The 24133-nt window shown below is 35.1% G+C and overlaps 3 protein-coding genes across 10 annotated transcripts; 1 reads left to right on the plus strand and 2 right to left on the minus strand.

Moving 5' to 3' along the window:
• LOC123876189 (nuclear transcription factor Y subunit alpha) lies at nt 1-10033 on the minus strand. 8 transcript variants are annotated; one of them, XR_006798277.1, is made up of 11 exons: nt 9887-10033; nt 9340-9510; nt 8665-8688; nt 7696-7759; nt 7227-7352; nt 6859-6956; nt 6176-6358; nt 5599-5681; nt 4883-4994; nt 3835-3924; nt 1-2604 (listed from the first exon to the last, which is right to left on the minus strand). XR_006798277.1 is itself a non-coding variant. In XM_045922366.1 (11 exons), exons 2-11 carry the CDS (start codon nt 9499-9501, stop codon nt 2533-2535), a joined length of 939 nt encoding a protein of 312 aa, XP_045778322.1. In that variant the 5' UTR covers nt 9502-9510; nt 9887-10033; the 3' UTR covers nt 1-2532. The 8 variants fall into 8 exon arrangements, 7 of the variants coding, with proteins under 7 accessions (XP_045778322.1, XP_045778319.1, XP_045778321.1 ...); XM_045922366.1 differs by lacking the exon at nt 3835-3924 and adding an exon at nt 2711-2728 and having other exon boundaries at nt 8668-8688; XM_045922363.1 differs by lacking the exon at nt 3835-3924 and adding an exon at nt 2711-2728.
• An 848-nt stretch (nt 10034-10881) lies between these two features.
• LOC123876188 lies at nt 10882-16206 on the plus strand. The gene is made up of 4 exons (XM_045922362.1): nt 10882-11068; nt 11157-11333; nt 12096-12433; nt 13717-16206. The coding sequence occupies exons 3-4, from the start codon at nt 12099-12101 to the stop codon at nt 14336-14338; spliced, it is 957 nt and encodes a 318-aa protein (XP_045778318.1). The 5' UTR covers nt 10882-11068; nt 11157-11333; nt 12096-12098; the 3' UTR covers nt 14339-16206.
• Nucleotides 16207-21662: 5456 nt separating this feature from the next.
• Nucleotides 21663-23460, minus strand: LOC123876397. Its single transcript, XM_045922639.1, has 2 exons — nt 22606-23460; nt 21663-21735 (listed from the first exon to the last, which is right to left on the minus strand). The coding sequence occupies exon 1, from the start codon at nt 23284-23286 to the stop codon at nt 22618-22620; it is 669 nt and encodes a 222-aa protein (XP_045778595.1). The 5' UTR covers nt 23287-23460; the 3' UTR covers nt 21663-21735; nt 22606-22617.
• Between the last annotated feature and the right edge of the window lie 673 nt (nt 23461-24133).

The raw sequence follows: 24133 nt of genomic DNA on the forward strand, positions 1-24133 counted from the left end.
TCTTGTGCAATATGTATATTTTGTACTTTGCAATAAAAAATGTCAATACATCAATTTAATCTTAATGTCATACAAAAAATATTTACATTATTTTACATCAAACAACACCTTACAAAATACCTACCAAATTAATAATAAATAAAAATAAAATTTAAAGGTATATCCACATCACAGTTACTTTGAGAACAACAACATTTCTAAGTGTTACTGGCTAACGACGAATTACAGAAAGATCGTTAATTTCTTAATGTTATATTATCGATGTTGCAAAATATTTTTTATTTTTTTTATTGCTCCACAGAAAGCTGCAGTGTGGATGCACCATTATAAATAATAAATATTTCTTTAAGAATATACCTATCAGTCAAATAATAGCCGCAAATTAATGATTGTGGGAGATATTATATATTATTTATATTAATTTTTATTTACAAATTAGAATGATATTTAATACATAGTTGATTCTTTAACACAACTTTTAAAAAATACGCGCCAAATTGGAAGTCGGTTAAAACAATCCAAATACCTTGCCAGTATAACAACCCAGTAATAAAAGTAACAATTAATTTCAAATTAACTTATAGTAACAAATGTAAAAAAAAACCAGTACAGATGTCAATAATAATAATGATAGTGTACAAAATATTTATGTACAATAACCAAAATATTATTCCATTACAAACTCAATAATTTAAAGTTGCTTGATTAAAAATCATTTAGGTATTAAGATATTAAGCAAAATTACAATATATTATGGTACTTACATAAAACAAAAACGAGAATCAAACCTGGTACCTGCAGGTATTTAACCCATTTATCTCATACACTAGCAGCTATGCTATAACAGTCTATGAAGAGCTGACGAACAAAAAGGTGTAATTACACTTCTGATTAAAATACTTTTATGTGGACATTTTTGGCCCACTATTTACAAAGAAGTCATAACCAGGCAAAACAGCCTAAAACTGGGCTTGATTGAAAATTGAGTCCAAAGTTCGCCATTTCGATTAAAAATTGAGTCCAAAGTTCGTTATTTCGATCACTGAATACAAACTCATTTCATCATCATTTGAGTCCAAACTTCGTGATTTCGAACAACAATTATAGTAAAATTTCGACAACTTTCACATTCAGTTTTTATCCTCTTCCTATAAAATCTTATTTCATGTAATTACACCATTTATTCGTTATCTCATCGAGACCCTATACTCGTAGTATGCTGCCTATTTCTAAAAACCAGTTTTTGAGTTATCACCAAAAAACATGGAGATTTGGAAAAACTGATGTTTCTCAAAAAAATTCTATACAGGACGATGGTCAAAGAAGTCTCCAAAGAGATAAGTTATGTGCTTGTGAATGTCCTTTTAATGTTTATGTTATAATTTTGAGCTTTGGTACAAATAAGTTTTTGAAAACTCCCGTGTTTTTGGTGGGAACTCAATAACTGCTACTTTTGCAGTTAACCACTTTCTAGAAATAGGACGGCGGTATGGTAGTGCCAGAAAAATTGAAACTACCCTATAGTCTATTTTAGAGTGCAGTTAGGAACAAAGCTTGCGCACAATTTCTGCGCCCGTCACCCTTTTTGCGCAATCCAAACGTGCGCAACACAATCCAAAGGTAAACGGGCATAATCTGATCTGAAAGTGGCGGTTATGAAACAAAATAGTTTGAAATCAAAGATAATTAATATTGCATACTTTCAGTATATTATATAAATATTTGATTCATAATTGATGGCGAATGTTATTAAATATTACGAATGAATATAAGTCAATCGATATTTTTTCTTTCATTGTATAAAAATTATTGAAAAATAATTCAATTACCATGTGCAATAGCACACGAATGAGCCACGTAATCACATATTAGTCACATCATTGCACTCTCGTATTGAGCGACCGTCACAGTTAATCCATACTAATATTATAAATGCGAAAGTGTGTCTGTCTGTCTGCTACCTTTTCACGGCCCAACAGTTTAACCGATTTTGACGAAATTTGGTACAGAGTTAGCTTATATCCCGGGGATGGACATAGACTACTTTTTATCCCGGAAAATTAAAGAGTTCCCATGGGATCTTCAAAAACCTAAATCCACGCGGACGAAGTCGCGGGCATTCTCTTGTATAAAATAAGTTAGTTTTTCTTGTGTTTCTGTGTCACACACCTATACACACTAATAAAATGAAGCAGGTGGTTTCACTCAGATGTCAATGACAAGTCAGGGTATGGTGTACTAAACATTTTCATATACCAAAATTTTTCAATTTCTTCGTGGTTCCCCACAACAACGCAACCTATGTGATTGTAGATCAGAACTGTATTGGATTACATACTATTGATTTTGTCGTGGGTATGGTTTCCATACTAAAGTGCCCGTTTACCTTTCCAATATTCGTGAAACGTACACTATTTTATACATCACTGTTTTGTTTTTCACAACTTTTCACAGATTCTTCACAAAATATCTGCTCCTTCACTAGATATTGGCGATTCAGATGGTTCACTGATGTCTATAGTGCATGATCTGCTATGTGGACGCCAACGGCTGGGGAGCGAGTCTCCGCCAAGTGTTTGAGTTCTCTTGTAACTCTTCCCCGTCCTAAAATATTGAGATTATTATTAAAAATCGGCATTCAAGGCAAAAAAATGGATGAATTTTGTCCATGACACTACTTACATACATTAAATAAATAAAAAATACGCACCGGACCGAGAACATCCTCCTTTTTCGGAAGTCAGTAAAAAGGAAAATAGTTTATTCATTAGCTATTATTAGATAACCATCAAAACGGTTCAATAACTTTTCGCCGTATACAGTTCTTCAATTTTATGAAAAGTTAAATGATGCCCGCGACTTTGTCTGCATAGTGCATAGATTTAGGTTTTTAAAATTCCGTGGTAACTTTTAGAGTCTAGACAGACACACTTTTGCATTTACAACATAAGTATGAATAAGCGCCTGTATCCGCGTACATAATTTAGATAATATTTCTGTTTTACTGATGATTTTGTTATGAACGCAAGATTAGCATAATTTTCATATAAGGTTCGGCATTGTTCTTTGTTACTTTTTCCTCACGGTCTATAAACAGTTCTGTTTAATGCGGTTTCCACCATAATTGGCCAAAAACGCATTAAAAATCAAGTTTACCAGAAACGAGCGAATACATAGACTAATGCGAATCAAGTCTTTTATTGCGTATTCAAATTGATCACTTGATCAATTTATATAAATTATATTATTTATTATTATACATTTATATAAATCTGTCTTGTTGTAACTGAAACTTAACAGGGCTCTCTCCGTCACTCGCTTCATACAATCGTAGTTCCAATTTCATTTGAATATCCATGTCCAAAGCCCATGAATCAACCAAACCAAGTCCAACCAAAGTCCATGAAATTTTACATACATATTCTAGAAACTAATATCTGTGTCTGTGGTGTTTTAGATGTTTCTAAAAATATGTAGTTTTAAAATTACAGGGGCTCAAAGATTTGTATGTAAATTTTTGAGACCGCGTAACTTTGAAACCGAATATTTTAACAGCAATCTGGCAATCTAATCAATATTAGTTTCTAGAATATGTCTGCAAAATTTCATGGACTTTGGTTGCTTAATATTCAAATGAAATTGGAACTACGTTTGTATGAAGTGAGTGACGGAGAGACCCCTCTTAAGTCTAAACAAAATCAAAGTGAGCTCTATAGATTTCAACTTAAGGATGTAAAGCTTAACAGACAGACTGCATTTGGACTGTAAATTTTTGCTAGGAATGGGGATGAAGTTGCGATGAAGTTGTATAAGTGATACACACAATCCACATACCAGGAATCATCAAAGCTTATGAAAGCTTGTTACAGCTTCATCTGGTGATAGAGTGGTAGTCTTGACTTATCATAACGGACGCGGGCTGTCCTACATGAAAAAGAAATTCATTTTCACACCACTCACTTGACAATGTCTTATATTATTCTGATATATACAAGATCTGTTATTTAAAGGGCTCTTCTCACACCTGGACGCGATTGGATTTAGTTTTAAGTTTACGTAATTAATTATACTAATATCCTCCATACTAATATTATTAATGCGAAAGTGTGTCTGTCTGTCTGCTACATTTTCACGGCCCAACAGTTTAACTAATTCTAACGAAATTTGGTACAGGGTTAGCTTATATCCCGGGGACGGACATAGTTCCGCGGGATTTTGAAAAACGTAAATCCACGCGGACGAATTCGCGGGAATCAGCTAGTCACCAATAATTACATAATTATCTTACAAATACCACAATCGACAATCAAAAATAGTACAACGAATGGAACATCCACATCCTTATCCAAAAAAAATCTGTTGTATGGGTTTTAGTTCACTCAAATATTGCTATCTTGCTTCGATGAGTGATGGAGTCCTGTCACTCGCGAAGCATGAACCACAAAGATTATTGAAAATTCTCTCCAAATCTTAGCTCCCAAACGTTATATTGTGGTGTTGATTTTATTGTCTCGCGAGGTGTGAAAAGTAGAGTATTTAACGCAGGGGTTATGCTGTTTTCGTCTTGGGCACACAGTCTTTCCTTAGTGAAATACAACTACACTCCATGTGACGTTAGTCGGAATTCATCATGGTGACTATAGTTTCGTGCGTTTCGAATATTTGTAGTACATATAGATAAAAAAAGTGAAATTAAAAAAAAAACATTATTTAATTTTATAGACAGAAATTGACATTTTTCGATTGTTTAGTGCTTATCCTATCTTGTTTATACATTTTTAGATTTTTTCTCGCTTGGTTTAAATTGGCTATTGGCTTGCAGTCCAAATGCAGACCTGTCTGTCTTGATACTAGGGAGATGAGAAGAGAAAATATTCGGTACCTGAATAATGGTGATGGAAACAGTTTCTGGTTTGATATCCTCCATCAACTTTTGGGTAGAATTGCTTTCAGTGTTTTCCATGTGTTCCATATGTTCCATTCTCTCCATATTTCTAAAAGAAAAAATAAGTAACATGTAGGTACATACACGGATATTTTGTATTGTACCTAACCCAATAGTAGTTAGGCGCATAGGCTGCACGCTGGACAGCCAGGCTGATTCTTTGCGCAAAAAATGAGCCAGGCCCTTTCTGCCACCAGATGAGATGAGGCATCATGTACAACAGACGAAGGAGAAAGAGAACGGAAGACGAGCAGGAAGAGAAGAGAAGGCATTTAAACACTGTAAAATGTTGTTTGAAAACGTGAAGAAACCTGAAGATGTCTTGAAGTCTGCTAATCGGAACTGTGGCTTAAACTTTCCTCATTATGAGAGGAGTCCCGTGCTCAGTAGTGGGCTTATCTGCTGGTCACGGATATAGGCGACTTTTTATCCCGGAATATCAAAGAGATCCCACGGGATTCTTAAAGGTCCATCCGTTTATCCGATTTATATGTTTGCTTCAGAGGTAGCTTGCGTCCCGTAAATTGACATAGGCAACTTTTTATCCCGGAAAATCGAAGAAATTTTACAGGAATTTTAAAAAGCCTCAATACACGCGAACAAAGTCGCGGACATTATCTTGTTAAGAAATAATGTGGATAAATCATACTCACTTTCTACTTCCAGCGTTAAACCTTCCGCCTTCACCCCTGATCCTGTTCATTGCGTGTCTATGCCTGGACTCATGTAGGTATTTCTGAAAGAAAAAAAAAATTGAGACCTGCTAGCAAGTATGATGTGCCAGCGCTTATGTTTTGTGTATGTGCATTAGGCATACTGCATTCAAAAGCACTTGTAAAAGTTTACTTGAATAAAAATATATTCTATTCTATTCATAAGGTGTTTTAGCCACGTTTTTATGCATCTGCTTGAGTGTCCTGAATAACCTTTTCATTCACAATTACAAATACAACACAATTCTGAGTTTGTAGTGGGCTCTTCTCAGACTTGGGCGCGTTTGGAACCCTCGTCGCTTTAGTTTTAAGTTACGTAATTAATTATTACCACTCGTACAAATATAACGATTCCGACCATCAAAAGGAGTACAACAGTACTTACTTTGAATAAATGATTTTGACTTTGACTTTACAATACAGTAATCATTTACAATTGTAGCAGTGGAATACGGCGTTGCCAGTAAATGGCGGCACGGCTTTGCTGATGCCGAGGATATGACTTTTCAATACTTACAGGCCTTTCTTTGGGTATTTTCCCCAGTTCGTGCAACTTGGCGCGGGCGGCGCGCCTCTTGAGGATCCTCTTGTATTGCCTGGCGTTGACGTACAACAGCGGTTCCTCGTCGGAGCCCGCGGCTGAGGACGTGGCGCCTTCTGAGGACGTGGCGGCGGCCGTGGCACCGCTATTGTTCACCATCTGGCAATTCATTTCATATTTGGAAATTAATTTATCAAGCCTGAAATTAATTTTGAGATGATAATTATGTAATTATATCATCCCGTAATGAATTTATTATCTGAAAGTTAATTTAGAATTTAAAATTAATTTTGAAACTAAATTAATATATCATCTGGAAATTAATTAATTTAGAATCTATTGAATGAATTTATTAATCTGGAAAATAATTTAGGTTTATCTAGGAAATAAATTTAAAAATTATTTTACTGAAAATTAACTATTTATTCAGTTTGACCCTTTCGACATTATAATCATCATAATGATCATCTGGAAGTACATTTGTCACTTGGGAAAATTGAATTAAGAATCAGTTTTTAATAGCATGCATCTGGTATCTACATTCTACAATCTACATCTACAAGTCAAAGAAATTTATTTGATTAGAGATTAATTATCAAACACAGGTTTTATTTTGTGCAATGATAGAGAATAGTAAATAGAGAGTAATTAGTAATTACCATAACAATGTTGGGTTGGTTAACAATTTGCTGCGGCTGCACCGCGCTGCCCACTCCCGCCACTTGCACGAGGTTGCCGTTCAGGTTTATGAGAGTACCTATAGTTAGTAACATTTTTATTTTTTAATAACTGATTCATCATCCCAATTCTCCATAATTCCTTTTTTTTAATAAAAAATATTGTCATGCTATTCATGACCTATATTCCCCTTTCCCCTCCAATTAAGCTTTAAGCTTGTGCTATGAGTAGGTACGACAATAGCGCAACGGGTGGGGTTTGAACCGCCAACCTTTCGGTATTCAGTCTGCTCTTCAACCGTTGAGCAACTGAGGCTCTATTTCTCTATAATGTTCAAAAAGAACCTTACCAGGCTGATGAATAATTTGGTGTTGATCAATTTGTGGCTGGGGTGCGCTGGCAGTGGGTTGATAGATGTATGTCTGTCCGTCCGGCGTTTGGACCAGCTGCATAGGCTGAATGCTGCTGCTAGCTCCTGAACATGAAATCAGTTTTAATTATTTGAAGAAAATTATCTAAGTCAAATACTACTTATATACAATTTTATATGAAATTTTTTTTATGCTAAATAACATCATCTTTCTGTATCTCTATTGCATAAAAACAAAATGTATTATTTATTATGTTACATCTGCAATGCCACTACCAGATCGGAATGGAGATTCTACTGAGAAGAGTCGGCAAGTAACTTAGCAGATATTCTTTTCGAATCTTTTTATTCTAAGTCTTGTGTATCATACTTATGCTTATTAACTATATTCTTTACTGTGTGCAATAAAGTATTCAATGAAGTTAAATAAAATAAAATGGTAGTTCACCTTGAAGGCTGGACAGTGGCAGGACTTGTAACTGTTGTATTTGTTGACCACCAGGTGTCGCCACCTACAGATCATTTTTGCTATTAGAACAAGTAAATTATTCATATTGAAAAATTGTTCAAGATGCCACCAACAGATTGTTATTACTATTAGAATGTAAGTTTGAGTAATTAATATGTGAAAAATTCAAGACTACATCTGCAGATCATTATTACTATTAGAACATGTAATTAATAAGTAAAAAATTACTCAAGATACCACCTTTTTCACTTATTACTTACTAAAGTACAGTACTCTGCAGAAAATATTGTACAGCAAACTTTAGCATAAGATAACGGTTTCGTAGAGTGTTGTCTCTGTCTTTGAGACAGACTAGAAATCTCTTTCTAAAGTTCCATGTGCAATATTTCCTGTTGCATACCGTGATAATGATCTGTAATGTAAGCTGTAGCCTATACTACAGATCATTATTACTATTAGAAGAAGTAATGCGGGGAAGAAAATGGAACAAGTGTAAATTAAAAATTTATAACACCCCCGACGATCCAAAGTATTTGAGTTTTCCAAAACATCATTTTCAAATAAATAATTATGTATTTAGGCAACGTCCATCTTGACAGCTTGACATTTGTCTATTGACATAATATTATGAACCTAACGGTTATCTAACCTTCTTTTCTACAAGAAAACTAGAAAAGAGCTGATAACTCTTAAACGGCTGAACCAATTTTTTTAGATTATAGCTAAGAACACTCTCGATCAAGCCACCTTTCAAACAAAAAAAACTAAATTAAAATCGGTTCATTCGTTTAGGCGCTACGATGCCACAGACAGATACACACGTCAAACTTATAACACCCTTCTTTTTGGGTCGGGGGTTAAAAAGAGAAGTAAGAAGTATTCTCTTTTAAATGTGTTTTAAAAAGCGGACAAAATAAAAATGTTAAGCATTATAAAAAGTGATACTACGACCTGGATTTGTGGTGTTCCAATCTGATAGCATGAAAATACAAAATGCAGGTGAGCCAAGGCTAGATTCAGATGGTCAAAAAATATTGCAAAATGTATCAAAGTCTTCGCACAGGCATCCCCTGATGATGTGTTTTGCAAACACTGGCTAAGGGTTATTCACACTAACGTAAATGACTATTCATTTTGAAATGATCTTAATTTTATATGAATTTTTATACACATATTTTGAATTATTTAATCATTTTAAAATATTCTGACTGTAGTAAATGTTTTATATGGGTCCCTGACCTTCAATAAAATTATTTTATTTAAGTACTAGCAACCCGCCCCGGCTTCGCACGGGTGGACATTTATTTTTTCTATTTTCCGGGATAAAATATAGCCTATACGGATTCGGAAGAATCCCTCTAAGTAATGGTAAAAGAAATTTTGAAATCGGTCCAGTAGTTTTTGAGCCTATTCAATACAAACATACAAAAATACAAAGGTTTCCTCTTTATAATATTAGTATAGATTAACTTTTGCAGTGAGTTCTTCCTGTTTTGGTCTTGATAACATGTTAAGATGTATCCTTGTGATGTGAAAATAGGGTGGAATAAGGTGCAACAACTCCTCAGAACACTTGACCGTTATAAAGGCAGTATTAGGTATACTTATTCATATTATATGTACCTGTATAGTAGGCCCAGTGGATGGTATAGCATGGATCACAATTTGCTGTCCATTAGGACCTTGGATCATATGTGGACTGTTGTTCATCTGCAAAACCTGCAGCTGTTGCCCATTGATGGTCATTACCTGACCACCATCAGTCTGGATTTGAGTATGCTCCATGATTGTTTACTGTAAATAATGAAAAATTTAATTTTTTTCAATTTATTATTTTTTTAAATTTTAATTGGACTGGAATTGGAAACTTGGTCAATAAGTTTTAGCATACAAACATACGTGTATAAAAATTTGTTCTATATTTAAAACCTTATCACAAAAATTAAAGTTATTGTGTGTGGCACGGAAAATCCTGGAAAATTTTATCAGAAAATTAAGTCATACGTCATGCGCCCTAGGCCAACGATGCGGACGTATGACAAAATGGCTGCTTTTCATGTAATTCCATCAGACATCGAGAAAACTTTACACTGAAACCTGAAACTTTTAATAAATACAAACACCGGCTCAGCCATCGCAAAGTAATAATCGTCAAATAAAGTGAACTTACATTGGATATTTCTCACTGGTTTTCCAATGATTGGTTGACAAAGGATAGACCAATGGCCGAAGTCAATGATCACACGAACGCAGTAGATTGGTTCGACATGTCACCACTCCCAAGGAAGCGCGCCTAGTGCTAGCCCAATGCTCGTTCTCGTAATTAAAACATTGTCTATGGATCGAATGTAATTGGGTCATGCAAAAAATATTGTGTAATGAGTTCTAATTTTAAAAGTTTATTTATTACATGTTTATTACATAGGTATTCATAATTATTTATTACTAACGCTTAAGTAAATTAACTGTGATATAATTTTATTCAATCTATTTTCTGACCATCTTATCTAATCCTATTTCGTACATTTTCATTCATAACTAAATATTTTTACTTTAAAAGTTAACAAATTACTAGGTACCTAGTTATCAGACTTTTCCATCAAATCATTAAAGAATAGATCTAAGAAGAAATTCACGAAGTTTTATTTTTAACTAACTAGACGATACCCGCAACTTCGTCGGCGTGGATCTATGTTTTAAAAACATAGATCCACGCCGTCGTCTGTCTGTTAGCTTTTCACGGCCGCCGATTTAGGCGGCCGTGAAAAGCTAACAGACAGACAAAAGACACATTTTCGCACGTCTTTCGCATATTTTATGATGTTTACAAAAGTACCTACCTAGTACCTAGTTACCTAGATAAGGGTTTAACTAGGTGTCTGCGCGAGTCGGCTTTGTTTGATAAAAAGGACTAATTAAAAAAAAAAAAAACTACATCTTGTCTTGATGATTGTTGCGATGAAATCTGTTGACAATATTGGAATTTTATTCGGCTCGATTCGTTAGTGCCTGTGGACGAATACCTTAACTTATTCATAGACAAACCTGCGTTTATAAAGCTAAGACTACACTTACAAGTTCCAATAGTCCAATAGCATAGAAGACCCATTAGAAAACCAAGACGATTGGTAATTCGTCTGTGTTAACGACGCTTGTCACTGTCAAACTGTTTTATTTTTGAAACAATCCGAAACTTTTTGAATTCGATATTTTATTTAAAATCGTGATTTAAACCCAATTCCCAAAACTTGCGTATGTTGTTCTAATTGTTTCGGCAAACGTAAGATGAATTCAACAACCTTTGACGATTTGAACCGTGAACATTTCGCGTTGGAAGCTGCAAAGTGTTTAGGTGAGAGGTTATGTTTGTTTGAAAATCGAAACTCAATTCGTTCTTTTGTTACTTTTGTACTGATGCGAATTTATTGTTTGTCTTCTAGAAAATATTTTCGCGAATTCTCAAAACGTAACAACCTTGCATAAAGAGTTATTGGAGATTAATTTGTCTATAACGGCGTATATTGCTGAAAGTGAGAGTCGTCTTAAAGAACTGCGTTTGAGTTTAGCTAATTCAGCAAAAAGCTCGCAAAAGGTTGTGGAAATACTCGGCGATAAATGTAAGTCCCATATATTTGTAACTCTCCTCTAGTAGGTTCAATTGCTGGCTAAGCATTTTTACCCGTCGACTGCGGCAAAGCCAAAAGGAAGGGTTGTGATTTTAGCTGTCTATGTATGTATGTTTATATCTAGATTCTGTGTGTTCCACCGTATCGCCTAAACTACTGGGCCGATTTTGATGAATGAGGTGTCAATCAATTCTTCGTAAAGGTCCGGCATAGACTACAATTTATACGAAAAAAATTGAACTAGCGGATGTTACATGAAAAAAAGTGGGGGTCTACAAAATTTTTTTTTGGTTATTGTATCAAGTGAGATGTCAAATGAAAGAAAAGAAGAGTTCATAAATATAAATGTACTACAACAATAAAATATACCAAGCGACAGAAAAACTATTTTACTATATTATTTCAGTGTTTATTAAGATGATCACAGTCTGTTTTAGTTTTCAACTTTATCTTGTTCTAATAAGAAAATGCTATATCAAGCTCACACCTAGCATGCTATTCTTGTAAGTTGGTGGATAACTCTGACATCTATCAAGAGATACTGCTAAAACTCGACAGCTAACTGATTTTGTTGGGATTCGGCAAAGAGATTGCTCGCTTAATACAGACTGTCTTTTATCGTTTTGTCCAGGGTAAAAAAAAGAGTTTTTGGGATTGGATTTTTAAAAACACTTTAGGTAAAAGTTGCTGGCATTAGTTAGTCTTTCAACTGCAGTCAATATGACTGATTGATTGTGTATTTATATTTTTCAGAAAATGACAAGCCAACCGCAAACACCTCCAAAAAGAAAATGCCATAGAGCCCTAAACCCTTCAATCAGGGAGACCAATAACAACTCAAAAGCACCATTTAATAAACAACAGTCTGCTAGAAACTTTGCTGTATGGTACAAGCATATGATTGACAATGACCGTCAGAATCTATCATTATATTTGTCAGATGAAGTTATGCTTGAGTGGTTTGGAAAAACCATTAAGACAAGAAAAAAAGTGTCTTTCTTCTTAAATCATGACATGCAATGTACAAGGCATGATTTTACAACTGTTGAAAGTATTGATAAGATTCAAACCAGACATGAGCAATTTCACAGGTTAGTCAGCCTGTATTTCCCTTTCAAATATATACCTATATAGTATATTGTACACTGCATGATTGTCTAAAACAGGCAGATATTAAATTAGCATTAAGGTTGTCAGGAAGAGATTGCTTTTTAGGGATACACCTTTTTGTATCTGCAATTTAAGTTTCCTTTTTGTAACCTGCCATTTGTGTTTTGTGGTGCAATAAAGTATATACATACATATTATTTTAATCTGTAATTTATAATATTATAAATGATAGACAGATATACCTTGCATATAAGGAAAAGAAAATAGGCTACATAAGTAGCCTGGGAAAGTCAAAGAATTCCCACAAGATTTTTAATCAACTAAATCAAATTTGGTCAGAATATTGCAATTCATTACTAGATGATTCTAGTAATTAATTACAATATTCTGACCAAATTTGTCAAATGGTCAAATTCACAAATATTAGCCAACTGCACAGAATAATATTATTATAGAGCACAACTGTGTGGGCCAATGCTTTACTTGCTCTTTGGAGGCATGGGGATGAAACAGCACTGACTTTACTACTCTGGGCTAGAACTGGAACCTTTTTGGGGTTCCTTACCTCAAAAGGAAAAACGGAACCCTTATAGGATCACTTTGTTGTCTGTCTGTCTGTCTGTCCGTCGTGTCTGTCAAGAAAACCTATAGGGTACTTACCGTTGACCTAGAATCATCAAATTTGGCAGGTAGGTAGGTCTTATAACAAAAGTAAAGAAATAAATTTAAAAACTGAATTTGTGGTTACATCATTAAAAAAAATGTATTTAAAATTTCAAAGTAAGATAACTATACCAAGTGAGGTATCATATGAAAGGACTACGTGTACATTCTAAAACAGATTTTTATTGATAATAGTTTTTGATTTATCTTGCAAAATGTCAAAAAATACCGGAGTATGGAACCCTCGGTGCGCGAGTCCGACTCGCACTTGGCCGGTTTTTTTGACTGATAACCCCAATACCTATCTTTGGCTCAACAGACATGACCACTAGTAGTTGCTTTTGTCATGGACTGCATTGTCTAGACTAGACTAACGTTGCAGTCCATGACAAAATCAGCATGCATTTACAATCTACAATTTTTTTACCCATTCCCAAAATCTGCTTCCCAACCACAAGTGATAGTCACTATCTAGAACAGTCTATAAAATTGCTGTCATGTAACTGTCTTATTAGAAGTTGAATCTTGTTTGACCTTTTTATTTGCTAAACTATTTAATTTAGTTTGATCATATTTCTAAAGTAACATGTTTATTTTACAGAAAAGATGATTCTATTCTGGCCAGTCCTCTTCACTCCCCAGAAATTGGAATTCCAAGGCGATCTGGTAAAAGAAGAATGGATTCCGGCGGCCATAGTCCACAGTGGGCTGAAGGATGCAAACCTGAGGATGATGATGATGACTTCATAATAAAAAAGAGGGCAAAATCTCACGATATTGTGGCCATGCACATTTTACAGAAGTATGGAACAAACACTAAAGACATCTCTGATGTAAATAACGATATAACTCACAAAGGTGATGGTATCATTACACGTAAACGTAAGTTTATGTCTATAACCCCACCGAATTTAGAATGCGGTCAGGGTGACTGTTTACCTTCTACAAGCGGTACTTCCAATTCAGAGTCATCACATGATAAATTGAATGCTCAACTTCCCAAGTTAGCCGTAGAATGTAATGGGTATATAGTATTTACTAGAACACGGAATAATTGTAGTACAGATGGAATGAATTGGGATCGAAAGTGTAAAATACAGGTCAGTTATTCTGAAGATCCTTTAAATGTGGGCGAGTATATTATTTGGGGTTTACGGTACAGCGATGAGAGTAAGTGTCGGAGAAATTTGTTGGCAGCTTTTGAGGAAGCGTCAAAAGAATAAAATTATTAGGTTATATTATTTTGTTTATATTTTTAATAGTTATATTACTTTGTTTAAATTTATAAGTTTTGTGTAATAGACTTAATAGAATTGAGGCATTCTTAAAACCTATGTTGTGGCTAATTCTGTTGTATATTGATTTCTTAACTAGACTTAAATAATAGGTCTAGGTGCATTTCTATCTCTTTCGTAATACACCCTGTGGAAAGGGACAGCACTAGATTTAGACCTGCTGTTAGTTTAGTGCTTGTAACTGAATTAGCTAGATTACCTTGTAGTGTTACATTTTAATTTGGCTGTAAATATAATTTAGGCTATGTTCAGTTATATTGATTTAGACTCAAAATCAATATAATATGTGAACAAGAATTTTATTACTGTTCAGATATCCCATTTAAAAACATTTCCCACTTATTGCGATCTTATTTATAATTCGTCGTAATTATTGAGATTTTTTTTGCGATTTTTTATCATAGTTCAGTATTATTATCTATGCCAAAATTCTATTATGCCTATAAAAGTTCCTTATGTTTAGTTTGACTATAGAAATACGTATGAAATTATAATACTATAAAATTTGTTATATAGTTATTTACATTTTTAATGTTGCATGAATTTATCACAATGACTTGCTAGGTTTACATAAATTGTATACCTCTTTCAAGTTAATGTTTGCCATATTCTTACTTTTAACTTTGATTTTTGTTGTACACAATTTCTAAACTTAAATGACCAGTCGTGTACAGGTCATAGAAGCACAAAAGCACTGCTTAAACTACTTGAAAAAGGTCAATGCCTAATTTTCTCTATTACTTGCCATTCAAGCTCTAATGCCTACCCCTGCTCTAATATCTGTGCCACTGAAAATGACAGGTCTAAAATGTATTGCTTTCCCTTTCATAATGCTCGCTGTGGAAAAGGATAGCACTAGATTTTGACCTGGCAATGTAGTTAAGAGATTGTGTACAACCAAATTAGACACTTATATTAATAAACTGCTTTTTAACTTAGCAGCCATGAATGCTTGAAGCAATCATGATTTGATAATGACCAAGCAGTTGTCAGCAACTTGAGCAGTTGCCAATGACTGGTAGCATGCTCTAGCAGTCCATGTATGGCTGCACTTATTTTTTATTGTAAGTTTCGAAAATATGTTTTTATACTTAGAAGTATAGATTTTTTTAATGAAATAAGAATTATTTAAGGGGGCCAAGTTGTAGATATGTAAAAATTTTCATTCCATTTTTTTTTTAGTTTTATGCGGTTTTAAATATAGTCATACCCCAGTTGTAAAAGAACAAGATTGATCTATACAAAACGGTGTGTTATACTGGCTTCCCACGTTGCGTGATTGTGCGGACTACCACGGACACCGACGCACGGCGCACAAGGCTTCTTCATTCTGTCATCCGCGGATCGTCGGACATGTCTGCACTACCACGAACAATACTCTTCCCATGGTGCGACGGTGCGAGCTGGTCCGCGTCCGTCCGCAATATCACGCACCGTGGGAAGGCGGTTTGAAATGTCACCTCTGAAGAGTAGATCAGTCTACATTTTTACTTCCACTTTGAAGTACTTACCGCGTACATTCAAATGTTCTAACATGTAACAGGAAAACCATTATAATAATATGTCATGGGGCACCTGACAGAAGTGAAGCTTCATACACATTGTATACTTATTTAATACTAGCTGATGCCCGCGACTTCGTCCGCGTGGATTTACGTTTTTCAAAACCTCGTGGGAACTCTTTGATTTTCCGGGATAAAAAGTAGCTTATGTTCTTTTCCATGTCAAAGGCTACATGCATGCCAAATTTCATCCAAATCCGTTCAGCCGTTTTTGCGTGATTGAGTAACAAACATTCAAACATCCACACTTTCACATTTATAATACTACTAGAGGATGCCCGCGTGGATTTCGGTTTTTTAAAATCCCGTAGGAACTCTTCAATTTTCCGGGATAAAAAGTAGCCCAAGTCTGTACCTTTCATTAAAATCGGTTCAACGGTTGGGCCGTGATAACGTAGCAGACTGACAGACAGACACTTTCGCATTTATAATATTAGTATGGATAATATACGCATTGCCCGGTCAAGAGATGCGTTTCATTGCCGCGTTCGTGACGTTTCACTTATTCTGAGTTAGGTCTCCAATTAAACATGTGTTATGAAGCTTCACTTTAAAATCTTTTTCTAGCCAATATAATTTTATTTTAATAGCTATGTACCACCGACTCTACCTAATTACTTTTAAATTACTTAGTATATTCTAGCCTTGATATTACTATAATTATTATGTTAGTTCAAATAGCATTTACAGACTATAGGTATGTTGACATAGTTTAGTTAGTTTAGCATATAGTTTTATATTTGTCATATTATGATGTGATAACTGTGTTTGGAGATATACTTATCAGATTTCTGATATGTAACTGTATTTCTATTTCAGAAATGTTACAGTAATATTGTATTTCATTTTAATATTATTTTATAATATTGATAATGTTTCTCAGTTACTTTTACTCTAAGGGTGGATCCACACTTGATCTTGTTGGCGATTACTTAAAGCTGGGACACACCAAACGCGTATGCAGCACGTAAGCGTAGACGTAGCGCGTACCATGACGTTGTAATGTATGGAACTGTATGGGATATGGCATACCGCTTGCGTGACGTGAACGTTTGCGTAGACGTAATGCGTGCTGTCATGTCTATGGATTCACGCGCGTCATTACGCGCGTGGTCACGTGTACGTGCTGCATACGCGTTTGGTGTGTCCCAGCTTTTAACATTACAACATTATTACAATCTCAGTTGTCATTGGTTGGATTACCAATGAAGACCGTCAAGAATAACATAGTATTCTTGACGCAAAAATATATTGTAGCCAATAGGGAGATGTCTATCAATCAGAGTTGATTGAAATCGTCAAAGCTGTTGTTTTACCGTAATCTACGGGCAGATAAAAGATCACTCGCGGTCCCACCGCCTCTAAGGTTGAAATCTATAGAGCGCACTTTGACTTTGCTTAGACTTAAGTTTCAATTAAAACGAGACAGATTTATGCCAGCGGTATAACGCTGTCTCGTTTTAATAGTGTCTTAAATCTGAGCAGTCAAAGTGCTATAGATCTCAGCATAAGGGTTCATTTAAATTTAAAAAAGTATTTTAAATGTGGCGACTGACCTAAAATTGTATCGTAACTGGTCGTTTCTGGTGGGAGGCTTCGGCCGTGGCTAGTTACCACCCTACCGGCAAAGCCGTGCCGCCAAGCGATTTGGCGTTTTGTACGATGCCGTGTAGAAACCACAAGGAGTATGGGTTTAATGAAAACTGCCATACCCCTTCCAGGTTAGCTCGCATCCATCTTAGACTGCATAATCACTTACCGCCAGGTGAGGCAGTCAAGGGCTGACTTGTAACTGAATAAAAAAAATTATTACGTCCAAATGATATAGGTCAGTCGCCAACTTTAGATGTTAAATAAAGTATAGTATACTCTGGGAGTATATTTATAGAGAAGTTCACATTATTTTCACTGTGTCTGATTAGGATAAGCAATTTGCCTATTGCATTCCATAAGGCCTTTAGAAGTCTGTACACATTGCGTCAAACTTACAATGTAGACGAGTGATGCCTTAGGGCCGGCGCACATATGGCGGAGCGCAGCGCAGAACAAGCCCGCGAAGTTTTCTAATCGCGTGACACACTACGCGAATTTCTACCAGAGAATGCGTGTGCACGCGCGGGACTGCGCGCGGATGCGGGAGTATCCGCACGGATGCACATTTGATTTTAGATATTATTTCAATGAGAACAATGTCGATAATATTTTGACTGAAAAATGCACTGCGCTGCGCTCCGCCATATGTGCGCCGGCCCTTGCAAAAAGTTGATACCTATGATGTATAAACCGGTCATGATGACGGTAGATGTGTAAGTTTTATTTTACGGATTGTGAAAACATTACTTGTGAAGTAATAAGTTTTTGTTTTATTTTTAAAATGTTTAAGGTTAAAATAAAGTTGTTTAGAAATACGCAAATCTTTTATTTAATATCGATTAGATCCATCTCCCTCTTTAATTTTAAGAACCAACTCATAGGTTCATGGAACCGTAATCTTCGACACCAACATCACACTAATATTATAAAGGCGAAAGTTTGTGTGTGTGAGTGTATGTTTGTTACTCCTTCACGAAAAAACTACTGGACGGATTTGGCTGTTTGGAATGGAGATAGATAATATCCTGGATTAGCACATAGGCTACTTTTATCCCGGAAAATCAGAGTTCCCACGGGATTTCGAAAAACCTAAATCCACGCGGGCGAAGTCGCGGGTATCGGCTAGTATTATTATAAATGTGAAAGTGTGGATGTTTGGATGTTTGTTACTCAATAACGCAAAAACTACTGGACGGATTTGGCTGGGAATGGAGATAGATTATACCCTGAACGTAGTGATTACATTCTCTTTGATACCCTGGATTAACACATAGGCTACTTTTTATCCCGGAAAAAGTTCCCGCTGGATTTTGAAAAAGGTGTCAGCTAGTAATATCATAAGTGGCACTTACTATCCTACATGAAATAAATTCAAAGACATCAGAATTGACGCTAATACCATTTAATCTCACAAGGCAGGTCTATCATAATGGACAATAGTGGACAACACTCGACCATAAAATTACTTACCATTTATGACAACTTCCAGTATAAATCAAAATTCACCAAGGCTTTTATTGTAAGGTATTGGAAGCAAAAATAGACCTTGTAATTTTATGATGGGTAGAGCAATTTTATGGTTGATGTTACTTAATTAAATGTATTACCTATAGCAGGCGTTATTTTGGGGAAGTCCATGATATACAAGGAACCAAAAGCTTAATTTGCTATAATCCGCCTAACCAACGCAGCACCACACAAATTCCAACACCACTCGACGCGAGTTTCGCCCCGACACCGGAGCACCCTCAGGAGATGTAGACCTAATTACAATGTCTAATTGACTTTGCAACTAGACATTGTAAGGTCTACATCTCCTGAGGATGCTCCGGTGTCGGGGCGAAACGCACGTCGAGTGGTGTTGCGTACCATACAGATTTCGTTGGTTTGGCGGATTATAGCAAGTTAAGCTTTTGATTCCTTGTTACTTAATTAAGTTATGTATAGTGAGCGACAGGTTGAGATGGCAACTGGGGCTGGGACTCTACACACCCGCACTAACCCGCTGCAGGTAAGCGTGGGTGACGTGCGGTGTGCAGGGCGTCCCTGCCTCATACCTCGATACTTTTACAAATCATGCCAAACTCCTCTGGTATTTATCTTGTAGGTACATAATATAGGTGCATGAGACGGGTCTGCCCGCGAAATTCAAAATTAATTTGGTTTTTCGCAATTTATAAACTAATACCTACGACAAAATAGGCTTATGGCATTCTAATGTGATTCTAATTACGACAATGGCAGCATCAACTTCACAGGCTTACATAAAAATCTTAACTTGAAAGTGTTCAGTTTAAGAAATTAGTTAAAATAATGAGTTTGATATGAGTTACTCACAAATTAGTCGATACTATAGCTAATTTCTTAAACTGGATCCTTTCAAGTAAAGATTTTTATATAAACCTGTGAGGATAACTACCATTGTCGGAATTAGAATGCCATAAGCCTACTTTTTCTTATTAATTTACAAATTGCGAAAAACCAAATTAAATTTGAATTTCACGGGCAGACCCGTCTCTTTAACCTAGAGTCTGCATTTTAAAAGTATGTCCCTTTTACTAATTTAAAAACTTTCAGCTGACATGTTTTAGACAAAATCGAGCATAATAATGGAATTGAGCACAATAGTAATAATACATAATTAAAATGATAATACATCTCTAATTTTATCATAAAATAAATTGTCAGATCTAGGGAATGTGGCACCAACATGGCTTGATTAATTAAACTTAATTTTAATTCAATATTTCAATGCTTTTTAAATTATAACATTTTTGTTTAGTATAATATGGTAACTTAACAATTTGTTACACTGTTTACAAATATAAATTATTAAGTATTTGTGATACAAAATAAGGTTAAAAAAAAAATCGTGAATACATAGACATAACTGCACGCATTACGTCTACGTGAACGGTCACGCCACGCAAGCGGTGTGCCATGTTTCATACAGTTCCATACATTACAACACACTGGTACGCGCTACGTCTACGCTTACGCAGCCTGTGTGAATGAGCTGTAAGAACTAATGAATAAACAAGATTCAGTAAAAACCATTTGTGATTTCATTGTAGTTTCGATTTTACAGTAAAAAAAAACCATAGCCATTGTTTTTTTTTTTTGCACCAATATAATCATTATCCTAATAATATAATACAAATAAACTGAGTATTTACCTAATATTCCTTAATAAAAATTTCTTACTTTTTAAAACATAACTAATTACTAAACCAATAGTTTAAAGCCACTCAGCTGTTCCTAAAGCCCTTACATAATATTTACCCCACAGAAGATTTACATTTTATGGTCTTAATTTATTTATACACAAAGTTTAAACTAAACCAATTTTCTTAATTCTTGAGGTCTAAAAGTAGTGGCATCCTCGATCAATCTACCCCGTAGAAAAGGATGGCTCTTAGATATAGATTATTATAGTCAATAGTTTAGAATCTACAACTAAATTACCATCAATGTGTGTTCAAATAAAGTTCAATTATTGAAATGAAAGAAGTCGCCAACACATCATGTCAATCAGATCATATTTCTTTATTTATTGTGTACAAGTCATATTTTGTTTATTAGCTGAGAGGTAACTGAACTTATGGTTAAGGTTAGTTACCTCTTAACTATTAAATTGTTATCAGTTAGTCTATTACCTTTGATTTTTAAAGACATTGATGATTTTTTTTACAATTTAAATACAGTGGACCCCCGGTAACCCGACATACGTTTTGCATTGGCGAACTATCGAATTTGTCGGATTATAGAGTACTGCCTAAGACCCCCTATAGTCCAGAATTTTTTACAAAAGAGTACGTTGTAATCCGACAAATTATAGATCCAATGATAAGTTTCTATATGTTATACATACTCTGAAGTACAAATCATACTTCACTATGTAGGTCAAATTGAGTAAATTCAATAAGTAGACATGTCGGATTACAGGAGGTGCCGGATTAGACAGGGGCAGGATTACCGGGCGTCTACTGTACTGATTTGGGGCAAAAATTAACAGATATCACAACTGATAGGGCTATTTCAGATACTATAGGTACTATAACCACAAGTGGCCAAAATGTAAAAACTCAGATATCAGCCCTCTGAACAGACACAATGTCCTAATTGTCACCTTATCCATCTTAACTTGATTCTTATACTAACCGTGGTCCCCTAGCAACAAATGTATGATTAATACAATGCAATTGTCACAATCTTTGATATGGGCTGAAATAAATAAATCAATTTAGTAGACCTTGACTGTGATTTAACCTGTAGGGAAGTAACAATGCAATCTAAGATAAGTGGATCCTAACCAAAGGGTTATGGCAGTTTTACCTTTAAACCTATACCCCTACTTGGTTTCTACTCAGCACCCAATGGTGCTGGGTAATTTATAAATTGGCTGAGATCAGGTTTGATAGTTTGATATTTGAGATAGGTTACCGTCCTACCAGAAAAGCTAAAAATGGATGCTCTTAAGTCTTAATCAATTTGGCGGCATCGCTTTTCTAGTGGATGGTAACAAAGCCTGAAACCACCTACTAAACCTGATCTCAGCCAATTTATAAATTACTAGATAATACCATACTAAAGCATAAATTGTAAGAATAAAAAAATTGTTAATATGTGGGAAATATGAAGCATGTCAAGGCAGCAGCCAAAGATTGAAGTTCCACAAAGAAATAAAAGGACTCCATCATCACCATCATCAAATATATAATAATGCCAGTGATTTGGTCAACAAGGATTCAGATTCTTTTCAAAAATCCTGTGGTACCCACAGGATTTGATCTTTGATTTTCCAGGATAAAAAGGAGCCTAAGTTCATCTCAGAGATGCTATCCATCTCTGTATCTTTTGTCAAATCGGTTTAAAAGATAGGCTGTGAAAACGTAAAGGATAGAATTTCACAATAATATTATTACTACATATATAGATAAAGCAAGTGGAAAAGAATTAGCCCATCTAAAGTATTGTAACTATTGCATTTCTTTTATCAAAGACTATTATTAAATTCTTGCTAGGGTTAGATTCTTTTACCTTACAAATTAATTACTGTTGTTCAAAATTATCAACATCATTTAGGGCACTAGGGTCCTCCATTTCCTCCTTAGCATTATTCTCTATTACTGGCATATTTGCGTTTAAAGCTGGGCTTAGCTTAGGAGGTTGAGCGGCTGGAGTTACTCTTGATGAAACAGATGGATTCGGAGCACTTTTAGTAGTCATAGAAATTTTCAACTTAATTATCTCTCTTTCTAGTTCGTCAATCTTTTTCTTTCGTTCCTCCAATTGTGTGGTCAAAGTCTCTTTCTCTAATCGTAAAGTTTCTAAAGTAGCAGTTTTGCTCATTTGTAAGTTTTTCAAAGACTGCAACTCAGTTTTACAAAGCTCAACATCAACTAATGTTCTGTTGATCTGGATCTCAGATTTCATTGCTTTAGACATATACTCGGTTAAGTTGTTCGTCATCCTATTTCTTGAATTCTCCAAATTGTTTACTTTTGAACTGTACATATCACGTTGTTCTTGGTACCTTAACGATTCCTCCCTGCACGATGCCTGCTGTCGTGCACATTCCTGCAACTGCATGCTGAGCTCAGTTAAGCGGTTTTGTAATTCGGTCTCCACATTCCAACTGTTCAATAGTGAAAGGGTAAGTAAAATGGATACAGCAAAAATAATATACATTGGCCAGCGACGCATGTTTTCTATACCCATATTCCTCGTGCACTACAAAGTTTAAGCCACTGACCACGTCTTCGCTACACAATACACACTACGTCCTAATAACACAACAAGTTTTTTTTTATTAATTAACTTGAAACTAGGCAGCTAAAGCCGATAAACCAAACCACCATTCTTCAGGCGTTCCGTTTTACGTTTACGATTTTTTTTAACCCCCGACCCAAAAAGAGGGGTGTTATAAGTTTGACGTGTGTATCTGTGTATCTGTATGTCTGTGTATCTGTGTATCTGTGTATCTGTGTATCTGTGTTTCTGTGTATCTGTGTATCTGTCTGTGGCATCGTAGCGCCTAAACGAATGAACCGATTTTAATTTAGTTTTTTTTGTTTGAAAGGTGGCTTGATCGAGAGTGTTCTTAGCTATAATCTAAAAAAATTGGTTCAGCCGTTTAAGAGTTATCAGCTCTTTTCTAGTTTTCTTGTAGAAAAGAAGGTTAGATAACCGTTAGGTTCATAATATTATGTCACTAGACAAATGTCAAGCTGTCAAGATGGACGTTGCCTAAATACATAATTATTTATTTGAAAATGATGTTTTGGAAAACTCAGATACTTTGGATCGTCGGGGGTGTTATAAATTTTTAATTTACACTTGTTACCACTCCGTAGGTACCTAGCGTTGCGCGCAGCGTTGCCAGATGATAGGTAACAAATCCTACTATTTTTTCCTATGTCAGTGAATCCTACGAATAACGAACGAGACACTGAAAAGAATTGATTATTGTAATTACCTAGCATTATTTTGCTGTGTCGATTTTTGAGGTTTAGAAAAGTTGTTGTCATTATTGTATTTTGGCTAATGTTACTTTTAAAACAGCACT

Source organism: Maniola jurtina, chromosome 21 (genome assembly GCF_905333055.1).
Source record: "Maniola jurtina chromosome 21, ilManJurt1.1, whole genome shotgun sequence".
Lineage (NCBI taxonomy): Eukaryota > Metazoa > Arthropoda > Insecta > Lepidoptera > Nymphalidae > Maniola > Maniola jurtina.

Bases quoted from the DNA above. Each gene is read 5' to 3' on its own strand.
- LOC123876188 (XM_045922362.1), top strand. From the start codon at position 12,099: ATGACAAGCCAACCGCAAACACCTCCAAAAAGAAAATGCCATAGAGCC. The intron at 12,434-13,716 runs GTTAGTCAGCCT...TTTATTTTACAG, and splicing joins AGACATGAGCAATTTCACAG to AAAAGATGATTCTATTCTGG.
- LOC123876189 (XM_045922363.1), bottom strand. From the start codon at position 9,501: ATGGAGCATACTCAAATCCAGACTGATGGTGGTCAGGTAATGACCATC. The intron at 6,957-7,226 runs GTAAGGTTCTTT...TACTAACTATAG, and splicing joins CCAAATTATTCATCAGCCTG to GTACTCTCATAAACCTGAAC. The intron at 6,359-6,858 runs GTAATTACTAAT...ATGAATTGCCAG, and splicing joins ACCAACCCAACATTGTTATG to ATGGTGAACAATAGCGGTGC.
- LOC123876397 (XM_045922639.1), bottom strand. From the start codon at position 23,286: ATGGGTATAGAAAACATGCGTCGCTGGCCAATGTATATTATTTTTGCT.